At 34.6% G+C, this 20,612-nt stretch overlaps 1 protein-coding gene across 1 annotated transcript in view; it reads left to right on the top strand.

The window, feature by feature from the left end:
- Positions 1-20,612, top strand: part of ARMC3 (armadillo repeat containing 3) — a 50,407-nt gene that overhangs the window by 7,790 nt on the left and 22,005 nt on the right. The window contains exons 3-9 of the mRNA XM_041488591.1: positions 1,961-2,086; positions 3,157-3,225; positions 3,580-3,755; positions 5,092-5,286; positions 5,928-6,111; positions 11,364-11,516; positions 11,642-11,747. Of these exons, the coding sequence (XP_041344525.1) occupies positions 1,961-2,086; positions 3,157-3,225; positions 3,580-3,755; positions 5,092-5,286; positions 5,928-6,111; positions 11,364-11,516; positions 11,642-11,747 (1,009 nt within the window). The remainder of the gene's footprint in view (positions 1-1,960; positions 2,087-3,156; positions 3,226-3,579; positions 3,756-5,091; positions 5,287-5,927; positions 6,112-11,363; positions 11,517-11,641; positions 11,748-20,612) is intronic.

The raw sequence follows: 20,612 nt of genomic DNA, 5'->3' as shown, positions 1-20,612 counted from the left end.
TCACAATTGTTTCATTTCCTAGCATTGGAATCTTACTTTCTCCTCAAAGGCATCTGTTGAAGATTGGGGAGGTTTTTGAAATGTCTATCCAGCCTGTAGTTGCAGTAATAAAGAAGTCTTGTAGTTTGCATGAAGGAAACTTTTATCGTTTTGTTGGAGAATTTTATATTTATTTTTAATGGAGCTCGTTTTAAATATACACTAGATACGGATTTTTGTAAGCAACAGATCTGCAGTTGAGAAAGAATTCTTTTTTTTATGTTGGAGTTTGAAATGTCTGTAGCAGTGTAGTAATTTTAATCTTCAGTTTTCAATGACAAGAACTTCTCAGCCTTTTTCTGTTATTTTTACACAAAGTTGTTGTGTCAGTATTTCTGTGCGGGTGATTCATTGGAGGCTGCTCAGCCTCCTTTATCAAGTGTACTTCTGTATGAGTTGGGAACCTAACAAGTCTCCAAGATTCCACATCTTCCAAAGGTCCCTGTATAATCTGTAGCTAAACATCATGTTCAAGGTGCTCAGGAGACAAACAACTGTATCACAAAGACTCAAATTTGCTTATTTTAGCACGTAATTTCCTAAGTTGTCTCCTACTTATTCCATGTTATTTGATATTAACCACTCATATTGGTATACACTGGTGATATTCTTGCCCTGATTAATCTAGTTTAATTTTAATTTCCATTTATGTTTTTTTTTAAATGATGCATTTATACACTGATTATTATACTGATGTAAATTACCAACACTGATGAAGTTGTGAGAGAAGAGCTGAAGTCTTTGACAGCTGGCTAGGAGTCACTGGGTTCTGAAAGATATTTAGGTTCTGCTTAATATGGCAAGCTTGGTTGAGGGCATGAGATCAAATTCTGACTATGTGAAGAGAGAATGTGGAGTGTTGGGGGACAGCTGTGAACCATAAACTCTTGCTGGCTCCTTCCTTCCTGTGCACAACAAAATATGTCACACTGCAGAAGGATAGATGTGTTAAGTGTTTTATTTTTATACTAAAAGAATAATCCCTTAAATTACTAATGTAGATATCCCCATAATCTTCCAGAAGACTAGACTGTAACTTTGCAGTGTGGCACAAGAGGAGGAGTTGTTTTCAGTTAATTAATTGCAGTTAATGTATTTTTTGGAGTGTTGCTAGTAAATAAAGTCCCATAATAAATAATACCTCCACCATTTCAATCATGTCTTGGCCTAAGAATGAGCATAGATCTCCAGTTTCCTCTCACATTTCTCACTTGTAGCCAGGAAGGGCAGGCATAGTCCATTATAAAATGAATTATAAAGCTGTTGTGGGAACAGAGAATAGCAGTAGGATTGGGATTTTGTTTCTTGCGGTTTGTGTGTGTTTTGTGTGAGCAGGAACAGAAGGCTGTAATCACACTAAACTCCTCTGTTCTTTGCATGTCCAGCACCTATTCAGCTACAAAGCACTTCATTCTCACGTGGTAGAAATCTCAGGTAGGAATTAATTGTACAAATCCTGGTAGTGGCTTCCATTGAGGGATAGTAAGGATTCACAGAATCAGTGAACTGTTATGTTGAGGAAGATGCAATTGGGAGGCAAGAGAGGAGGGAAATAAAATGCGTATTCACCTGAATTTTATCAGGTGAACAGTATTCTCCTGATACTGTTCACCTGTGCTTTGCTAAATGGGAAGCTTTCCTTTGTACTTCCACTTCATTTGTCTCCAAAAAATGAGTGGAGTATCCAATAGACAGAAGCAGCCTTTGCTTGAAAAATGTGAATTAATCTGAGATACTGTTAATCCTTGAAACTATTTGACACATATTTATTAGGGGTGTAAATCAGATGATCTTCAAAGGAAAGGCCTCTGGTCTTTGGTTCTACTGTTCATTAAAAGATTGGTAGTGGTTTTGCATTGATTCGTTAAAACTGTGAGGTTGCTGGCCTTTTTCTTGGGCTTTTAACCCAGTTCCTTTTCAGGTGATGAAAACAAAGTGACACTTCTTGGTCTTGGAGCATTGGAACATCTGTATAAACTCCTCTCACACGAAGATCCACTTGTACGCAGAAATGCCATCATGGTATTTGGCATCATGGCTTCTAATAGTAAGAATCTCAAGGTTTTACTATTTTTCAGTGTGTGGTCATCAAAACAAGAGGTTGATCATGTCAAAAAATCCTACATTAATGGCCCAGAGTAAAGCAATGTAAGGTTGAGTTTCAGTGGCTGTTATTTTTATAGTGCTTTAGAGACCTATATCTGATTAATGTAATTAAACAGGTCTTAATTTAGTGAATGTTTTACCCAGTTGTCTTCCATGAGGATATCCCAACCACACTCTTTACTCTTTTCATCAGCTGCTACCGGCTTGTCATGCTGCTCTGGACCTTGCCCTCTTAGATTACTTTTAATTCAGCATTAGCATATTGTCAGTGGTGCTGCACAAACATGGATTTGAATGAACAAATCTCTCCCATTTATATTCACATCTTAATTGGTTTTCTATTTAAAAGTAAATTAAACTCATGCCTTTTTTTTCTCCCATTTCAACATGTTGAATATGTTGATAATAACAACACAGCCCAGTCATATGAAGACTGCCCCAAAAAATATTACTTGATTTTTCTATCCAAGGGTTGAGGTTTTGCTACTTTGCCATTGACAACATTAGAAATGCAATCTGAAAGACTTTACTGTGATTTTAGTAAGACCTGTGTAATTCATGTTTTCCATTTGCTGTGTGGGCTGGCATTAGCATGAAATTGCAAAGTGATGGCTTGAAAACTAAATAACAGAAGGATTGCTTGTAATTTGATAATTTTAACCACAAATATTTTTAACTATTGGGGTATGACTTCTTTGGCAAGTAAAATCGTGCGATATTTAGTCAGAACTTTCTAGATGCAAGTATTTTGAGTAAAGTTTCAATGAAATATAGGGAAACTTCATGTGTATCAAATGTCAAAGAATGTCATCTGCAACTTGAAAGTCTCTGCTTTTTTTCCTGGGCCCATTATGATCTTGGTCTAACTTTAGTTGTGCGTCCTTCTCAGTCAGGTCTTTTTGTCACTCAGGGAATAACCATAAGTACATTTTGCTTGGACCAGATTCTGTTTCTTTACTCAGCCAACACTGCCAAACAAAAAACTGCATATTTGTATTTACTTAATTGTAGATGATGTCAAGAAGTTACTGAGGGAACTGGATGTCACAAATCTACTTATATCACAGCTGGCTCCCGAAGGTACCTTATAGTATTCATTCCTTGTGCAAAAGTGCAGTCAGAAATTATTTATGATTGCCATTTTATCAGACAATTTAATAAAATCTACCCTGTAACGTGATTTTTTCCTAGTATATGTTAAATAGGTATGTGCTTTTATAGGAGTAGCTCTGTAGCTCACTGAGTAGTGTTTTGTGTTGTACAGATGGAAGAAGATGTTTATGGTTAACAGCTATTATTTATTGTATGGTTAACAGCTATTATTTATTGACTTCAAAAAATGCTTTAAATTAAAATTAATTCACTACTGAATTAGTGAAAATATTCTGTACTAAATAAAACTTAATCAAAATGTTTATTTTTTTTTCCCCACAGAAGATGTAGTTATCCATGAGTTTGCTACTCTTTGTCTAGCACATATGGCTGTTGAATATACTATTAAAGTAAAAATATTTGAGCAAGGTGGGTTAGAACCACTTATTAGACTGCTAGGTAGCCCTGATCCTGATGTTACGAAGAATTCACTTGAGTGTATCTACCTTTTGGCACAGGTAAAGTTTGCTCTTGTTTGTTGTGTTAAACTTCAGAGGCAGATAAGCATTTGCATTCCCTACCCCTGACATTCTCTGTGGGGTTAGTAATTTAAAAATACTTACTTCCTTTACTCCACAGTGCTCATGAATGTTTCTGAAACATTGAGTCCTTGCACCTGAGTCCCTAAATATTAAATTAGTTATGAATATAGCTGGTTTTTAATTCTGTTAAACTTAATGCAGTTGTCTGTGCTGTACTGCAGTGAAAGTAAAATCAGTAGGAGGTTCAGATTTTTAAAACTAAATAATAATTTGCCTTCTGTCTTAGTTGAAGAATGTTAATCTTAGTAATGAGAGTTGTAATCTGTCTATCCAAAAGGTTGGAATTATCCTGTAAATTAAAGAACTACCAATTGCATTGTTTCTTGTTTTGACCGGCAAGTCCATAGCACAATTTGGAACATCTTTTTAATGATAGGTGAATGCTGTCAACAGCTACTTTCCATACTGGGAGGAATAGATTCGTTATTGGCTACTTCCACTAATGTCATCCATATGCTGCTTAGCAAAAGAATGGTGCATTTGTATGGCAGTTCTTTCCCATGGCTTAAGCGAATCAATTCAGTAATGAATTCAGTTTATAACTCTATCTCTTTTGGGGCATCAGAGCATGTCTATTCAGAATCACATTTTACTCTTTCTCCTTTTTTACTATCTCGCTGTCTTTGTTACCGGGTATATCTGGATAACTGCACCTGGTGCTTGCTTATATTGATAAGGATAATTGCATGCTGCACATGTGCAATAAGCTATTTAAAAGCAAATTGTAATTTATTTATTTATTTTCTTTTTTAATATAATCAACTACTGTCTTTTTATTAAGCTGCACATTCACTGTTTAAAGTTGAAATTTTAAATTGTCATTTTATAATTACTAAAACAAAAGAAGATATAACCAGGCAACCACAGCAGAGTGCAAAAAACTGTTTTCCTCCCACGGAGGTAAATAAAATGGTGAAACTAAATTTAAAAACTTTCTCAAAGAAACATTTATGTTGAGGCAAACATGGTAAAATCAAGAGTGAATAGGCTTTTTTATACAGGACTAGATTTTGTGGTGTATACTTCAGTCATACAAAAAAACCCCTAGAATTTCAGGTTCTTGGGGCTTGATTATATTCATTTTGATTCTTAGCTTAAAACAAAGAAGTCTGCAGAACTGGAAGCTCTGCAGTATTGACTCGTTTTTTAATGTCTGAAATCAGATTTTTTGTGTTCTTCCTGCAAAGTGAGAAATTGATTTATTGTTATATTCTCTATCACTAACATTCTTTGTTGGAATATTTTACTGCAGGATTTTCAAAACCGTGCTGCAGTTCGTGAACTGAATGTAATTCCACCCTTGCTGGGACTACTGGAATCTGAATATCCGGCCATTCAGTCATTGGCCCTTCAAACCTTAGAGGCAATTAGCAAAGACAGAGAAACCAGGATATTACTGAGAGAAAATAAGGGATTAGATTGCCTTCTGAATATACTGGAAAATAATGTACGGTTTACTTGCCTTAAAAGATTTTTTGTTCTTGGTGCTGATGTTTATATGACTAATGAGTAATAATACTTATTTTATGGAAGAGAGATATAAGAACAAAGAGTTACTTACTTTTAGGGAACTTTGATAGAAATAGGATAAGCTAGGATATCTAGCTTGCTAAGAAAAGAAGCAAAGACATTTCTCAAAGTGTTTATTATTCAATTTTTGAATTGAGTTTACTTTATATAATGGCTTTAGACACAATTTCCTATCATAGTTTATGTTATTATGAGACTCAGTTTAGTGCTTCTGGAGTTCAGGTGTTGCAATGGGAAATATAATGCATAGAGATATTAGTGAAGTTTTTTAAGTTTTAAGATCAAAGGCTCATTCTGAGTTCCTGTCCAGCCCACTTTGATGTAAATTAAAAACTTCTGGGAATTTTACTATTTTTTAATAAATTGTGTTGAATCTTAAGTCATAATCAAATAAATTATATTAAAATATGAATTTGTAAATATGTACTTTGCAATATGAATAAACTGTCCAAAAGAAAGTTGCAACAATTATCCTACAAACTTAAAAACCTAAGATATTTTAGTCCTGATTTCAAGGTTGTTTGTTTTATTTTTTGCTTTTTAAAAATTTTTTATTAGGAACTCAACGATCTACATGGCGAAACTCTTGCTGTGTTGGGAAATTGCCTCGAAGATGTGCATACTCTGCAACAGATTCAGCTGACAGGAGGCCTTAAAAAGCTAGTTTCATTTTTAGAAGTCTCTACTGTTCCTGATATTCAGAAGAATGCAGCAAAGGCAATTACCAAGGCAGCTTATGACTGTATGTGACTTTTCAATAATCCATGGACATGAAATTATGAAGTAAAGTTTTATCCCAAATGAGATCATCTTCTCTGGTTGAGGGTAGTACTTGTGTTGAGGAAAACACAGGCAAGAATTAATTACAGTGATGAGTCTTGCCAATCAGAAATCAGAGCAGCAATTGGATGCTAGATTTTATATATATATATGTATATATGTGTATGTATTTGAAAATGTTATGGTTTTGCTTCAATTTGTTTTCAATTAATTTTTATTATTTTATTTTAATATGTTCTTGTAAAATGCTATCGTCAAAGGAAAATGGAGCTCTGAAAATATGATCCTTGTCTTTTGTTTAGTGATGCCAGCTGACTGCCATCTTAAGCCACCTTTGCTGGCACTGTTTCTGCCTCTATCTGTTAAGACTTCATTGCAAGCTGACTTCCTTTTGCATTCAACTGCTCTTCTAAATGTCAGGCAATTTCAAATACAAATTCCTTTAACAGAGGCATGAAAGGAAACCTTTCAAATGGCTTGCAGATTAATATTCCCAGGGGAGTTAAATAGTTGCTTTGTAATCTTTTTATAATTATTCATCCTATAGTTCTTTTTTATATACTTTTCTTTAATTCACTGAGGAATTCTGAATTAGGCAGAACATGCTCATCATTTATGCCCACAAGGATGCTCTTTTAATCAAACTACATTTGAAATTCCTTCCATACATTGGCTACTGAGTTGCAACATGTGCCAAGTAGTGTTATATAACAAAATGCAATGTAACTGATAACATACTTCTGACTATAGATTTTAGTTCTGTCAAGGGATTTTTATGACAGTAAAAATTAAATACTGAATTCGTAATTCTGGCACCTTGTGGTTGAATCGTGGCTTTATGTGTATTTTAAAAATAGGTCATTTAATTTAATACGTGGATAAAATAATGTCTCCTTTCTGCCATATTTCAGACCTCCTTTCATCTCTCCCCATGCTATCTTTCTGATTCTTTTCTCACCTTGCTTAGTTTGATATCCTGAGTATTTGTAATTATTTGGATTGAAAATGATAGAGAGAAAGAGTGTCCAAGTATTCTGTGGGTTTTTCTTTGCTTTTGTCATTATCTCTTGGAAGCTTGGCAAGTCACTGAAAATTGTTTTCATTAATGTTCAGGTATCAAAGACAGGAAGGGACCTTCTTATGTCAGTATTTTCTTTGTGTATTTTCCTGTGTTGTTATTTTATTACGCTACTTAGCACTGTCAGTATCATTTTTATAGTCCTGTGACAGGCTTGTAAGTTGTATGCTAAGCAGATTTATATTTGCTCCCACTGCTTTCTACTGCATCTTCCTCCTTTATCATATTTATTTTCAAATAAGCATAGCCTTCTTTTCCTCTTTCACACTTTTTTTTCAGTTTTTGTGGCCTAATATTTTAGCAGCTGTTAGTAGAAGCATGTCTGAGCACATTTTTAAAGCACAGTTGCAAGAACCACACATAATATATTGCAGTACTGCCTCTGATCTTATATCATGGGATGTTACCGTCAGTGAAGATGCATCTTCTTGTCATGCTTCTTTACAAATGGAGTCAATGAGGTTTCATTATAAGGGTTTGCTCTCTTCTTCAGCCTATGACAGTTAGTATGGATGCAGCAAGCTGGGGAAATACATCAAAAGGAGATTTAAAATATTTGCTTTCAAGCTGTGGAATTTTGGTGACACCCAGTTAGACAACAGGAAACTCCTTGTCCTGGTGCGGTGGAAAATACAGTCCAGTAAACTTGCTGCTCAGTGTAGTCCCCAAAAACACTGAAAATTTTTCAGCTAACTAGAGATACTGGTCTAAAGTCAGCCTTGAAGTGAAAAGCAAAGGCCATTATAAGAAACAGCCCAAGAGCAACAAGAAAACAGAAATATTTTCAGGTTTTGGTTTTTGATTGGGTTCTGGTTGTAAGCATACTAAACAGCCTATCCAAAATGCAACACTAACATATATTATACCAGTACTTGCTTTGATGTTAATCCAGTGTAATACAACACAGCTCTTAGTTCTGTAGTGACTTTTTCATTAAATTTGCAATAGCTATACCCACATTCTTCAGGTTTGATAATCATGGTTGCAATTTACCAACATTTCCTGTATGCTTGGGTAAAAAAATACTGCTTTTCATTGGAATGAAAAACCTACTTCTGCCATGACAGAACATGTATCTAGCTGGCTTTTTTTAATCCTGGCAGCTGAGTATACAGCAGTATCTGGTTTTGAAATTACTGTTGTTGACAGATGGAATTTGGTTTTGGACTTGATTTTTTTTTTTTCCCTGATAGATGTGATCATAGAAAGCAGTTTTGTTTTATGTCCCTTTCAACCCTTTGGAAAGGGACTCTTGTAACTTGGTGTTGTTCTTATAAGATATATTTATCCCTTAAGAATTATTCTCAGTATCAGAATAAATTACACGGTATAAACATGATATTAAACTTTAAATAGCATCTTTAGGATGCTTCTCTTTTTAAGTGCATTAAAATGAATCATATTTCTGTACATAATCATTATGCCTTTGTCCCTGAATTTTTTTTTGTTCTGTAACATAATTTTGAATTTATTATATTAATTTATTGATGATTTTGTTTTGTATGCTCAGAATTACACTGGTGAATTGTACTGTGATTTCTGCCTTGCCCACCAAACAATGTAGTCATTTCAGAATGCTAAATTGTAATCTAATGCTATAAATTATTGAATGTCTGTGAGTGGATTATCTGGACTGTTGATTAAGGAGAGCCTGATTTTCACCTGACAATGCCAGACACACCAGCAACAAAATGCTGGAGTGTACATGGAGAAAGTGATGATCATGCTTGCTCTGCCAAACTTCTGGTTTGAAGCTCTCCACATTCTTTCTGTGTATCTCAATGCATCTCATGCTCAAAGGGAAGCACACTAAACATGCTCTGTAGCCTGATTAACAAATGCTTTTCATAATACAGATCTTTGTTTATCTCAAGATCAGTGGGAGGTCATGATACTCTTTAACATTAACTTTTTCATTGAAATTGGTATAAATAATTCCATAAGGTGATGGCAGTGACCTGAAAAGTAATCAGCAGAACTCACGTCATTATTCTGGGGTAAGAGGGGGAAATAGGAAAATATATTGAAAAATAAATGTTGTCTCACCGTGGGGTCAATGCATTAAAATCTGAACAGAATGGTTGATACTCCAAACTCTTTTAGTCATGTGTGCTTTATTTTCCTTCATGTTAAATCAATGTATTCAAATCACTTAGGGGTCAAGAAATTAATCACTGTAAAATTTGTGTTGGTACTGACATATTAAGTACTTCAGTATAAACTATGCTTTTCAGTTGTGCAGTCTTTCTAGTCTGTAGTAAAAGACACAAAAGAAACAACTCATACACACAAAGAGAGGATGAGCAGAAAATGTTCATCCCTTAGGTAGAATTGGCACCTGCATATTGAAATATTAATAATTTTCATTGATCTAACTTCCTAAATATACATGTATACTCTTTATCGTAAGTTCAATTTCAAGATCATTTTCACATTATTATAAAATTATTTTTCTGTTTTAAGTATTTTAATTACTATTTTCACTCATTCATATTATTTATTCATATTATTATTTTGTATAGGCATAAATTATTTTTCAAATAAATGCTTACCCATCATCATAGCTGCTTTTAAAAGCAAGAATAATTTTAAAGAAAATCTGTAAACAAATAAGTAACTTGCTGTACAATAAACAAATGACTGAGGCATGAAGAACCTCTAGAGATCATTATTAGGGATTATGGACTACCTTGGCAAGCAGCAGGTGAGCAACACACTTGACAACTGGTCAGAATAGTCTCTCATCCCAAAACTGAGGTCTTCTCTTGAGAGCTCGCTGATATGCATCAAGGTTGTGGCCAAAGTTCTGCTGACACTTAAAACCCTCTCTGTTTTATTTGTTGTTTTGAGATTTCATTTGTGTATCTGAGGGTTCTAAAAAAGTTTAAAACTGAACTGAAAAGGAGAAATCGTCTGCACCTGTCTCATCTCCATGCTTTGAGTCATTTCTGCTCTAATTACTTTTTCGATCAAACTTGCTTTTCATTGACTTTGCAGACTTGTATTTGTTTACTTTTATTCACTACAGATTCAGATTTATGTAAAAGAATACTTACAATATTTTTTCCCTTTAATTTTTTTTTTTTTATTTGGGGGGCAACAATCCAAACAAGGGAGTGATCCCTCAGAACGGTAGCATGCAGTGGTAAAATTTCTAAATATTTTGAAGTCCCAGTGACTTCTCAGTTCCTGAAATTCTTGAATGCATTCCAAATTCTACTATGTAGATATAACTTCCAGCATGTAAAATTAGTCCGGTTTAAATTATGCATAAGGTTAAATGTTTATTGACTCTCATTGTAGAGCTTCCATGCTCTCCAGTGCCTGTCTGCATGAGAAAGTTTCTTTCAGGGATCTTTCTAAGGAACACCTGCATTTCTGATCTCATCAGTTTTGAGATGAGGGAGTTTATCAGTTTATTGGTATCTACATACAGATGTCTGTAGATACTTTGTGGGTGCTTTGTGTTATTACTTGTGCAGAGGAAGCAGCGTCTTTCCTTCCACAGCTGCTGCTGGTCAGTGCAGTGTAGGTCAGCAGTGAACACTGTGCTAAAACTATAGCATTCAAATTCTCTGCAAAGTGGGCAGAAATTTTTCTTTGTAATGCTCCTTGCCTTTTTTGGGCTATTTTAATACATTGAGTGGTATTTCACCACGTTTAACTGTACATTTACTGGTATGTTCTTCAATTTTATGCATTTGGACTTTGTTAGCATAAACTGAAATATTTATGCTAACAAACAATCCTGAATAAGTCTGATCTGTTGCATTGGAAAAGCTGTTTCCATCAAGCCTGTATGCATTCTGTGGTTTTAAAGTCTTACAGAGAACAAACTTTGCATTCTGTTGGGCCATGTATGTTTATACTGTGTTTAATAGTCATTATTTGGGCTTGGTTCAGAGTTCAGTGAAGCCTAATCCAAGAGCTGCATTTTGGATGATCCTTGCACATCTCTTCCAACTCAGGATGTTCTATGATGGGATTTGGCTCAGGTCCTTTGTGCCTGTTTCTTAGTGTCTGATGCCTAAGATATACCAAAATATATCCAACAACTAAATGAAATCAAATTAATGTCGTTTCACTGATTTGGAAAACAAATGCAGATTAATGCTATTGTTATTTCTCATTTAAAGCTGAAATACGAAAAATCTTACATTGGGAAGAGGTTGAGAAATTTCTCCTAAGCCTTTTGGAAACTAACAATGATGAAGTTAAAATTGCTGCTTCCCAAGCCATTTCTGCCATGTGTGAGAATATAGACAGTAAATGTGTCCTTGGACTCCAGGGTAAGTAAGGTGGGAAAGGATGAAGTGTGAATTTGGTTTTTTTCTGATTATAAGGAGAATATTACAATTTTGCATATTTCCATGGCTTATTTAAATGTTCATATATATAATTATTTCTTTCAAAGGGATTCCTCAGCTAGTACAGTTGCTAAGCAGTGGTAATGAAGAGGTAAAAGAAGCTGTAGTGACAGCATTAACTAATTTGACAACAGCCAGTCCTAGAAATGCAAGGTGAGTCTGCAATAATTAAATTATAGTTTTAAACACTTACCTGAAGTGATAATATTTTGATTTTTAAAGAATGCCTCATCTTGTTCTTATGCTACAAGGCAGGTCTGTTTGAATTTGACTATAAGGCACTTTTTGGTGCTTATGAGTCACCTGGAATAGCTAGGTTCTCATCAGTGTTACAAGAGTTGTGCTGTCTCTACTAATGTTAGCATCATCAAGGAAAGGTATGAAGCAGATGTAATGAAAACAGAGCTGTAAATCATGTTTTGAAGAGAACATATGAGCAAAATATGCCTTATAATCTAAAGCATTTGATGTGGAGTTCTTATTTTAAATCCAAAATCATTGATATATTTTAAAACTTGATGGTTCATACAACCTTTTTGACTGATCTAAATCCATTCTTTGAGGGAGATGGATCTTCTGAATATTGGCATTGTTTTGCTCTTCCTTTTTTAAATTATTTCCCAAGTAACAGAGAATGCTTACAACGTATTCTCTGAAAGAAAAGAAGTGTACCTTCAGAATCCAAAATTACTAACAAAGGTGACAATGGTTAGCTCACTATATATGCCAAAACAGTTATATCAACTAAATTCTACTGTCAGCTGCAGCATTCTTTTATCCCAACTGTATTAGAAGTCCTGTTCAGAGAAGAGTAACAGAGCAGTGTGATGTATATGAGCAATCACGTGTAACTTACAAACCAAAAAAAAAAAAAAAAAAATCCTTCCAAGTTTCTTGGATTATACTTAAAGAAGTTGTAAAAGAGTCACAGGCATTCTTTGAAGTGAAAAAGTAAAGTAACTCACAAAACAAATTGTTTCAATTTATTGATTCAGCTCTAGTAGTCACTCGTATTCACTTAATGTTACCAGATGGAGCAATAATTTGACACAAGAGAATAATACTCTGTTCTCAGATTCACATAGTACATTTTTTTTTGTCTAATATTCTGCTGTCCTCATGTGCTGGACTCTTCAGTTGGTGTCAGTGGGAGTCACACACACATAAAACGAGCACAGTGCTGGAGTCCAGAGGTCAAACTTTCAGCTCCACTACAGCTGGTTTTCGTAGTGCAGCCCTTTGAGGTTTCACATTGTGAAAAAGGGATCTCTGGAGAGTTTTGAGTTGGTATAGCAGCTTATGCCAACTCATTCCATTTCTTTTGCAAAGGAGATAGTCAGGACATTGTTTAGCTCAACTGCTGGAACAATTCTCTGAGACCTCAGGCAGGGAAATAACTGTCTCTGTTCCTCTGCATTATAATGAAGTCCTTATTTGTTTCTTGCTGGGCAGAGTCAGGAAATTGTAAAGGTGGCTTACATATACTTCTCTCTCCTCGCAATCCAGCTTCAAGTACAATATGGAAGCACCAGATAATCTAATCAGAGGTCTTCTGTGAAAATCAGGAAGCAATAATTTATATTAAATATGTATATTGGATGAATTCCATGTGACTATATAATTACTTCAAAGCTTCATTTCTAAATCAAAACCATTAATAAGTCACATAAGGGTCTGAGTGTGACTAGGATCTATAAATGAATACATAGTGTTGAACCCTTAGCTGATACAAATTGGTATAGTTCCAGCTCACTGACTGACTATCAGGCCCATATTTATTTTACATTCATATAATAGGAAAAAAAAATAGTTTGGAGAAAATTCATTCCATATTGAGTTACCATAATCATATTTCATACTAGAATGTTTCATTTGTATGTCCTGTAGACCACTGAAAATAAGTGTATAAATAATGAAGATGCTGGTGCACTTTTATAATAATGTGACTTTGCTGTGTGATTATGTTGACAATATGCTGATCTCAAATGAAGCCGATGAGACTAGTGCCCTTTTATCAGTTATGTATTAAATTCTTGTTATAAACCCTTCAAGAATATAAAATCAGAAAGGTGGTAGCAGCAGGTGGACCTTATGTGGCAAGAACAAAATGGGTCCAGTGGTGGGGAAGACTGTTTGATGTAAGTGCTTTCACTTTTTACTGGCCAGTCAGATATTCAACCTTGTTGAACTCGTATGCGTGTGTTCTGCTGTATTTCATTTCATAAGCATAAGCATTTTTCTATATTATGTTGATTGAAGGATGTGTACCTTGCCCTTTTATTTGGTACAGTATATGTTTGAGGATATAAAATGAACACAAGATGTTGCTATTTTTGTTGGAGATTTGTTGTTCTTGTTAGGAGTATCAAAAACTGCTGCCAGCTTTTCATATAATACAAAAAAAAATGCAATTTAAAGCAATTGTTTAATTAAAACTCCCGCCATAGGTAGCTCATAAAGCTAAAGTCTTCCATTGATTAATAGCACAAGAACAGCATAGGCAATGGGCAATACTGCCCCCCACTAATGTATATTAACCTTGACCTTTAGGTGCTTCCCCACAGCAATGAAAGGCTGGTTCTATACCCCTACCCAATCAATCCTTTGTTCCTCAACTGAGACAGCTAATAACGGTGTCAAATGTGGTGGAGGTTTGGTAATTAGAACACCTGTTCATGATGAACGGGACAAGAGACCAGCTTGTCATTTGACACAAGTCCTCAAGCAACCACGATTTGGCAAAAATAAATAAATTAATTAATTACTCCACTTCCCTGTTTGTATTTTATCAAAAAATCTAGAGCAGAAGAGGACATAAGTCCCATACAAGTGGTTTGAGTTTTCAGGTTTACTGGAGAACATGGATTTTCAATAGAATCTCTACCAGAACACATAGCAATTAATAACTTCTAAAATATTTCAGCATTTAAGTTTTTGCTGCAGAGCTGATGTTGTGTCACACTTCAATAGCACATAGGAAAAAATACAGTGGTCAAATGCCTCCTTAGTTTACAGACTGACATCCTCAGAATACGTTTTTATAAGAATTTTACCATAAGGACAGAGTTTTAATGCTGATCAATATTGATGATAAATCCTTGTTAATAATTAGGCTCAGTAAAAATAAAATTGCAAAGTACGTTGCAGTTTAATATCTCATGTGCTTATTCTAATGTCTTATGTTACTACGCATACATAGCTCTGAGGTCATCCTTGATGTGCATGTCAGAATTTGTTTCTGGAAAAAAAGAGAATTATATTCAGCTGGGTATTTGTACCCATCTTTTCTATCACATTTTTTTAATCCAGAGCAATAACTTGCTTTATTGAAAACAGTTATTTGGGCAGCAGAATGCCATCTAAAGAATCCCTGAAGCTCTCTGGTTTTGCTGTGTCCAGGCACCGGGCAGTGTGGGTGCAGTCACTCCAGTAACGGATGTGATGCACGAATGGAACAATTGCACATGAACAAAGAAACAGCAGCGTCATCTGTTGGGCAGCAAAATATATTCTGTGCCGCACATCTAATCCTGGAACAAATGGCTTACCTCAGCCTCTGCCTATTTTTTCTCATTTAAATTATAATCAATTATTTTCACTTTTCATGTATTTAGGATTAGATAATCATGTTAAATATAAATATGATATGAGAAGTAGCACATAGAAATAAGCTCTCATGTATACCAGTTAGTCAGACATGAATTTGACCAGCTCTTTCCTTCAGCATTGTCGTAGCACAAATGCCATTTCTAATAGCTGCCTTCATAAATCTGGCAATGTATGAATTCTGGGCACCTAATGGGTTTGCCACTAAAGGAAAACATATGCTCTGAAATTTAGAACTTTGTGCTGGACATGAAAACTAATTTTTAGCTTCAATTATATTTGTCTTCAATTGTTTATTTTAACATCAAAATTTATAGCATTCAGTTAGAATTTGGTCTGGGGGAAGAAGAAAAGGGATGGTTTTTCTTCATCTGTACCAAGGGCTGCAGAAAGTTGTGCTACATGACAGACTTATGACAGAATATTTCTCCTGGAGTTTATAATAAGTGTCAGGTGACAAAATTCTGTTTTATATCTGGATTCAAGATAGTAAAGTATCATCCCAAAATTTACAAAGTCAGCAAGCTTGATGTTATTTAATTTTCTAATTCTTAAATTGACAGGAATCAGAGAACCTGTTTGAATATGCAAAGGTCATATCCATATAGGCAGTTTCAGGCATTAGTGCAGCATCTGAATGTATGCTTTTTCAAATGTATCAAGACTGTCAAGATTTGAGAGCAGTTTGGGATAGGAGGAGAGGTTGGGAACTTACAGGTTATGGACAGTGCCCAGTGAGAAGAAAGTGAGTTGTTCCCTTGACTTTAGTGGGTGTTATGTCTATTATTCTAAACTGAAATTCATACACGGATCTAATGACTCAAAATACATCCTCAGTCTGTTTCACTTGTAGTGAGACAGAGACAGCGTCTCACCTTTTTCAACTGAGAAAGTTGAAAGTTTGGTGCACAATAGATTTTTTTTATTGTTTATAAGATGAGTATGGCTGTTAAGGAATAAATTTGAAGAACATCCAGGTTTTTTTACATTCCAAATATTGTTATTATTGGGAAGTAGGGATTACTACCATTAGGTAGTAATCTTCTCTGTTAGAAAATGGGAAACTTAGTAATAGCTTTTCTATTTCAAGACTGTAAATAGAACCTAATTCACATAAATATTAAAGTGTCAGTATTATGTAAGATAATATATTTGCATGAATATATGTGTTAATTTATGAGAACAGGAACACAAATTTAATAGTATAAAAAAGGTGATGATCCACTGCAGGTTTTGTCTTTTTTTTTTTTTTGATTTTAGTTCTTTATGACATAAGTTCGTTTTTCTGAAGGAGAAAATCAACAATAGAATGCTGACTGTATTGTGTAGCTGTAATATGTTTTAATACTGACCCCTAGTGACAGAATTCTATTTTTGAGCTAATGTGCTGCAAGGTAAAGGGATGTTTTTGAATTTTTTGTGTTGTGCTGTTACTTTTTTATATTAGCATCCACATTTATACCCTGTAAAATCTCAGGCCACAAACAGGTTCCTCTTTTTCTTTTCTCTTACTCTATATCCATATTGTGAGAGGAACTGTGTTAAAAAAAAAAAAAAAGACAACAAAGTCATTTTACCCACTACCTAAGAGCTCACAAGCTTTTCCCTGCAAGTTACATCTTGACTTCCATTGAAAACTGCAAAATGTTTGATGACAAATTTCTCCCTTGGCAGAAAAGCTGATTTAAGTCCTGTGCCTGGGATGTCACTCAGAAATGGGTTCCCATTAAGACTTCAGCATCACATCAGATGAGTGATACACAACCCACGTATGTGGGTCTGTGCCCTGCTGGCAGTCAAAAACCTTTCATACAGCCAGCTGTTGTATTTTTCTCTTAGATTGGGAAGGTGTGGCTGCATGGCAAAGTCCTTCTGTAGGCTCAGACACAATAACTGTTTTCTTCCCTGTAGACTTTCACAAAAAAAAAAATGCTATGCATTTGCCTGGATGGTTTATTTTTTTGGGGTTTTTTTTAACTTTAGAGTTATATTCAAGACAAAGACCAATATAGAGCGTTTATCTAATATAAATCTCATGTCACCACATCATGAAGTGCATGGAAACCTAAGTAGGTCCAAAATAGTTTCAGAGTGCAGAACACTTCTGATCTGGGATGATGCTAACTACATAGAAATTTTACTCCTTGTAGATACTGAAGAATCTTTTGGCCTGTTTTTACAACCCTACTTTCAAAGCCTTGCAGTATAATCACTGTTTATCTTAGCTGTGGACAGCTGGAATTTCACTTACAGCATGTTTGTTGTCATCTGTAACTTCCCATGATGGATTTCTGTAGGATCAGGTGAAAATTTTTTTCTTCCTGGATGGAGACTCCTAAGCCTGGGAGAGAAAACTTTCTGTTGTGTAGTGGCACAAGTACCATGATTACTCTTGAGTGTGTATCTTTGCAATATCATTCAGTGATATGCACTGAGATAAATGATGCTTTTTATGAATTAAAAGTGGCAAGGGTTATTCTACATATAAGTAAATATTTCAGACAAATGTATTGGTGCTTTTGCATGCACTTTTTTTTTTTTTGTAGTAGATTTCTAAATTAAATTATTTAAGTACATATTTTAACTTAAAGTAAGTGAAGTTGTTTATTTGTTTATTTTTGAAGTTGTTTATTTGAACTAAGGAAATTTTTCTGTAAGGAAATTTCAGGGTTATGACTGACCATGCAAGTTTAATTCTGCCCTGCTGTGAATTTAACCTGTGCACTGACTATGGCATGTTGGCCACTCAGACTGTCCTCTGGTAAAAATAGTGTTTCACAAGTAACTTTAACATTTTGACATATGACTTTAGTAATTTTATCATAACATAGTCAGATACATGTATTTTCTTAGAGATGTAATTTAAAGAGACAAAGCTAAAAACATACATTTCTGCACCCTAAATCATGGTAAGAGCTTGAGCTTGTAGCAAGGCAGAACAGACAGCTGTCATTTGAGATATATTCGCAGTTGTCCAGAAAAGAGTTATCCAGAAGTGAAAGCGGAAGTTCACAATTCAAAGTACTGTGTGTAGAGACTGACTTGGCACAGCTCTTTTATCCTTCCTCAGCTGGTGCTTCCAAAGAAGAAGAACCATGGGATCTTTCAGAAGCAAAAAGGGTTTCTGTTGTTGAATTTTATGCCTTCCACATAATAGTGAAAATATCAGAAATTCTTTACAAAGGTTGCAAATATTACTATAACTGAAAGTCTCAGGCATCATAAACAGATAGTTCATTACCAATGTTCCTGTAATATTTTAAATTAGTTATACTACAGTTTTAGAACTGAGATCTGTGTGACTTTGTCAGATGAGTTCAATGATAGACATTAGAAGATCTCTGGGAATTGCTAAATGACAGTCAGGTATTACAGTCTCTGCAAACTCAGACAGTTTAAGCTTTTATTATATCCAGACTGTGAGGTTTATTGAGTTTTGGTTTTGTTACAGTTTTAACAAGATACTTGTCATTAGAAAATAGGAATAGAGGCTTCAGTTCCTGAAATGAAAAATTGGCATGGTTTGTTGATATAATCAATATTTTTATTGGAGCACAAAGGGTCCCCAGACTGTAGATCAGAGTCTCTTGTGCAAGATTCTCTTACTCAGAATAAACATTCTGACATTAATCTCCCTTGTCTAGTGAAGAAAACGGAAGTAATATTAGTCTTTAAATAAAATACGAGTGACTATTTACAACAGTCAATTGCTTTTGAAAATAATTAAATCACAAAGTGAAATTTTTGATAAGTGCAGAAGGCATTTATTGGATGTGATTATTCTGATGGCATAACAAGGCTAATGAATACAAATACATTTAAGGAATAAAAAAGGAAGCTATTTCTTAACGCTTTTTCAAACTTCTGGTATTCTTTCTCAGACAGAAATTGCATAAGAGAGATGGATCAAAAATGCCTTGTGTGAAAAAGAAGTCATACGATTTAACACAGATAGGGTTGATTTTAAAAAATGTGTGTAATTAGATGCATAATTCTTATGCATAATTTACATGCAATTATGTATGAAAATGAGCTATGCACAGGCATAAATGGCTAGCTAAGCACCTCACACACAATCACAGTAATTTTGCACAGAAATTAAACATGCAGTTGCAAACACATTTGAAAAAAATGAAGTCCAGTGAGGACGAAAAATTTGAATTTTTTCTGAGCAGAAATTGTGTTAAATCCTCAGTCAGGAGGGGGGGAGTAAACCACATAGAAGTGAATAAAAATATATTTGATTATAAAACAGTTTATGTTCAGTCATAGTAGAAGAAACAAAACCAAACATACTTCACCATTTTTGTGGAGTGTCAATCTCACTAGTGTAAATTTAGTACAATCCTGAGTAAACAGTGGTGTCAAGCTGTACAGCTCTTCTCCTCTCTCTCCCCTCCCCCGCAGGTTGTTTAGGTTGGGGGTTTTGAGGAGCAATCTCAGTATTTTCTGGCAGCTCCTTGAACACTCTTAGTTGCTTTCTCCCTTAGGCTAGACTTTCTCTTCAGGAAGAAAAGCTGGACCATTCCTGATGCTCTAAGTAAATAATCTGTTATTTTTCTTGCCATGGCTAGAAGGTTTGGTCACAGAGCAGAGCTTTTATGGTCCTATGATGCCAGCTAAAAGGTGGTTCTTGCTGCAGAGTGCTTATAGTACTAAAAGTAAAATGTATATAAAAACTGTATTAAAAACCCACAGGATTTTAATCAAATTTTTACTGCTGATTGTTTTCACAGCATTCTCCCAATATCTGAGCTTTCCTATCACACCCCAGATAACTACAGCAACAAAATGCTCACTTCAGTGACATTCATACACATCTCCAAAATGTCTGTTAAAAAAAAGTTTGTATTGTGAAGTTTTTGGTAATGATTTTGTTGTCAACTTTTAATTTATTTTTGCAGTAAAAGCAGTAAAGAAAATGTTTGTTTATCCTCAGTCTCTCAGCATTTATTGTTTGAGTCTTGTGTTATCTTTTAGAGAATTTTCAAGAAAAATGTCTTAAGCTTAGAATGTGTATTTAAAATGAATAAATTAAATATTTATTATATAACCTTTTAATATTTGTGTCCCCAATGACAGCTGAAAAAAATATTTTAGCTATTCTTGAATACAATAATTTGAATCCAATTCTAATCAAAATTTTACTGTTTCACTAAAGAGCATGGTTAGGCTTCTTAGGGTACCTAAACTCTGTATACCTTGATTAAGGTAAATGCCTAACTTTGTTAAGTTAGGCATTCTAAGGCTCATAATATGTGCTTATAATTATTAACATTTCAATTATTTTAACTTTAATTTAAACTCTGCAGTTCCTACAGCTTTCTTGTCTTTTTTATTGTCTTCCCGTTTGTAGTTCAGATAGGCAGCTTCCATGTTTGAGGAAAAAAATGATGTGGCAGATGCAACATC

The sequence above is a fragment of the Pyrgilauda ruficollis genome, unplaced genomic scaffold (genome assembly GCF_017590135.1).
Source record: "Pyrgilauda ruficollis isolate IOZ18807 unplaced genomic scaffold, ASM1759013v1 scaffold12, whole genome shotgun sequence".
NCBI classification, from domain to species: domain Eukaryota; kingdom Metazoa; phylum Chordata; class Aves; order Passeriformes; family Passeridae; genus Pyrgilauda; species Pyrgilauda ruficollis.
Note: the sequence above shows the minus strand (reverse complement) of the source record. Positions and strands in the feature narration are given on the sequence as shown.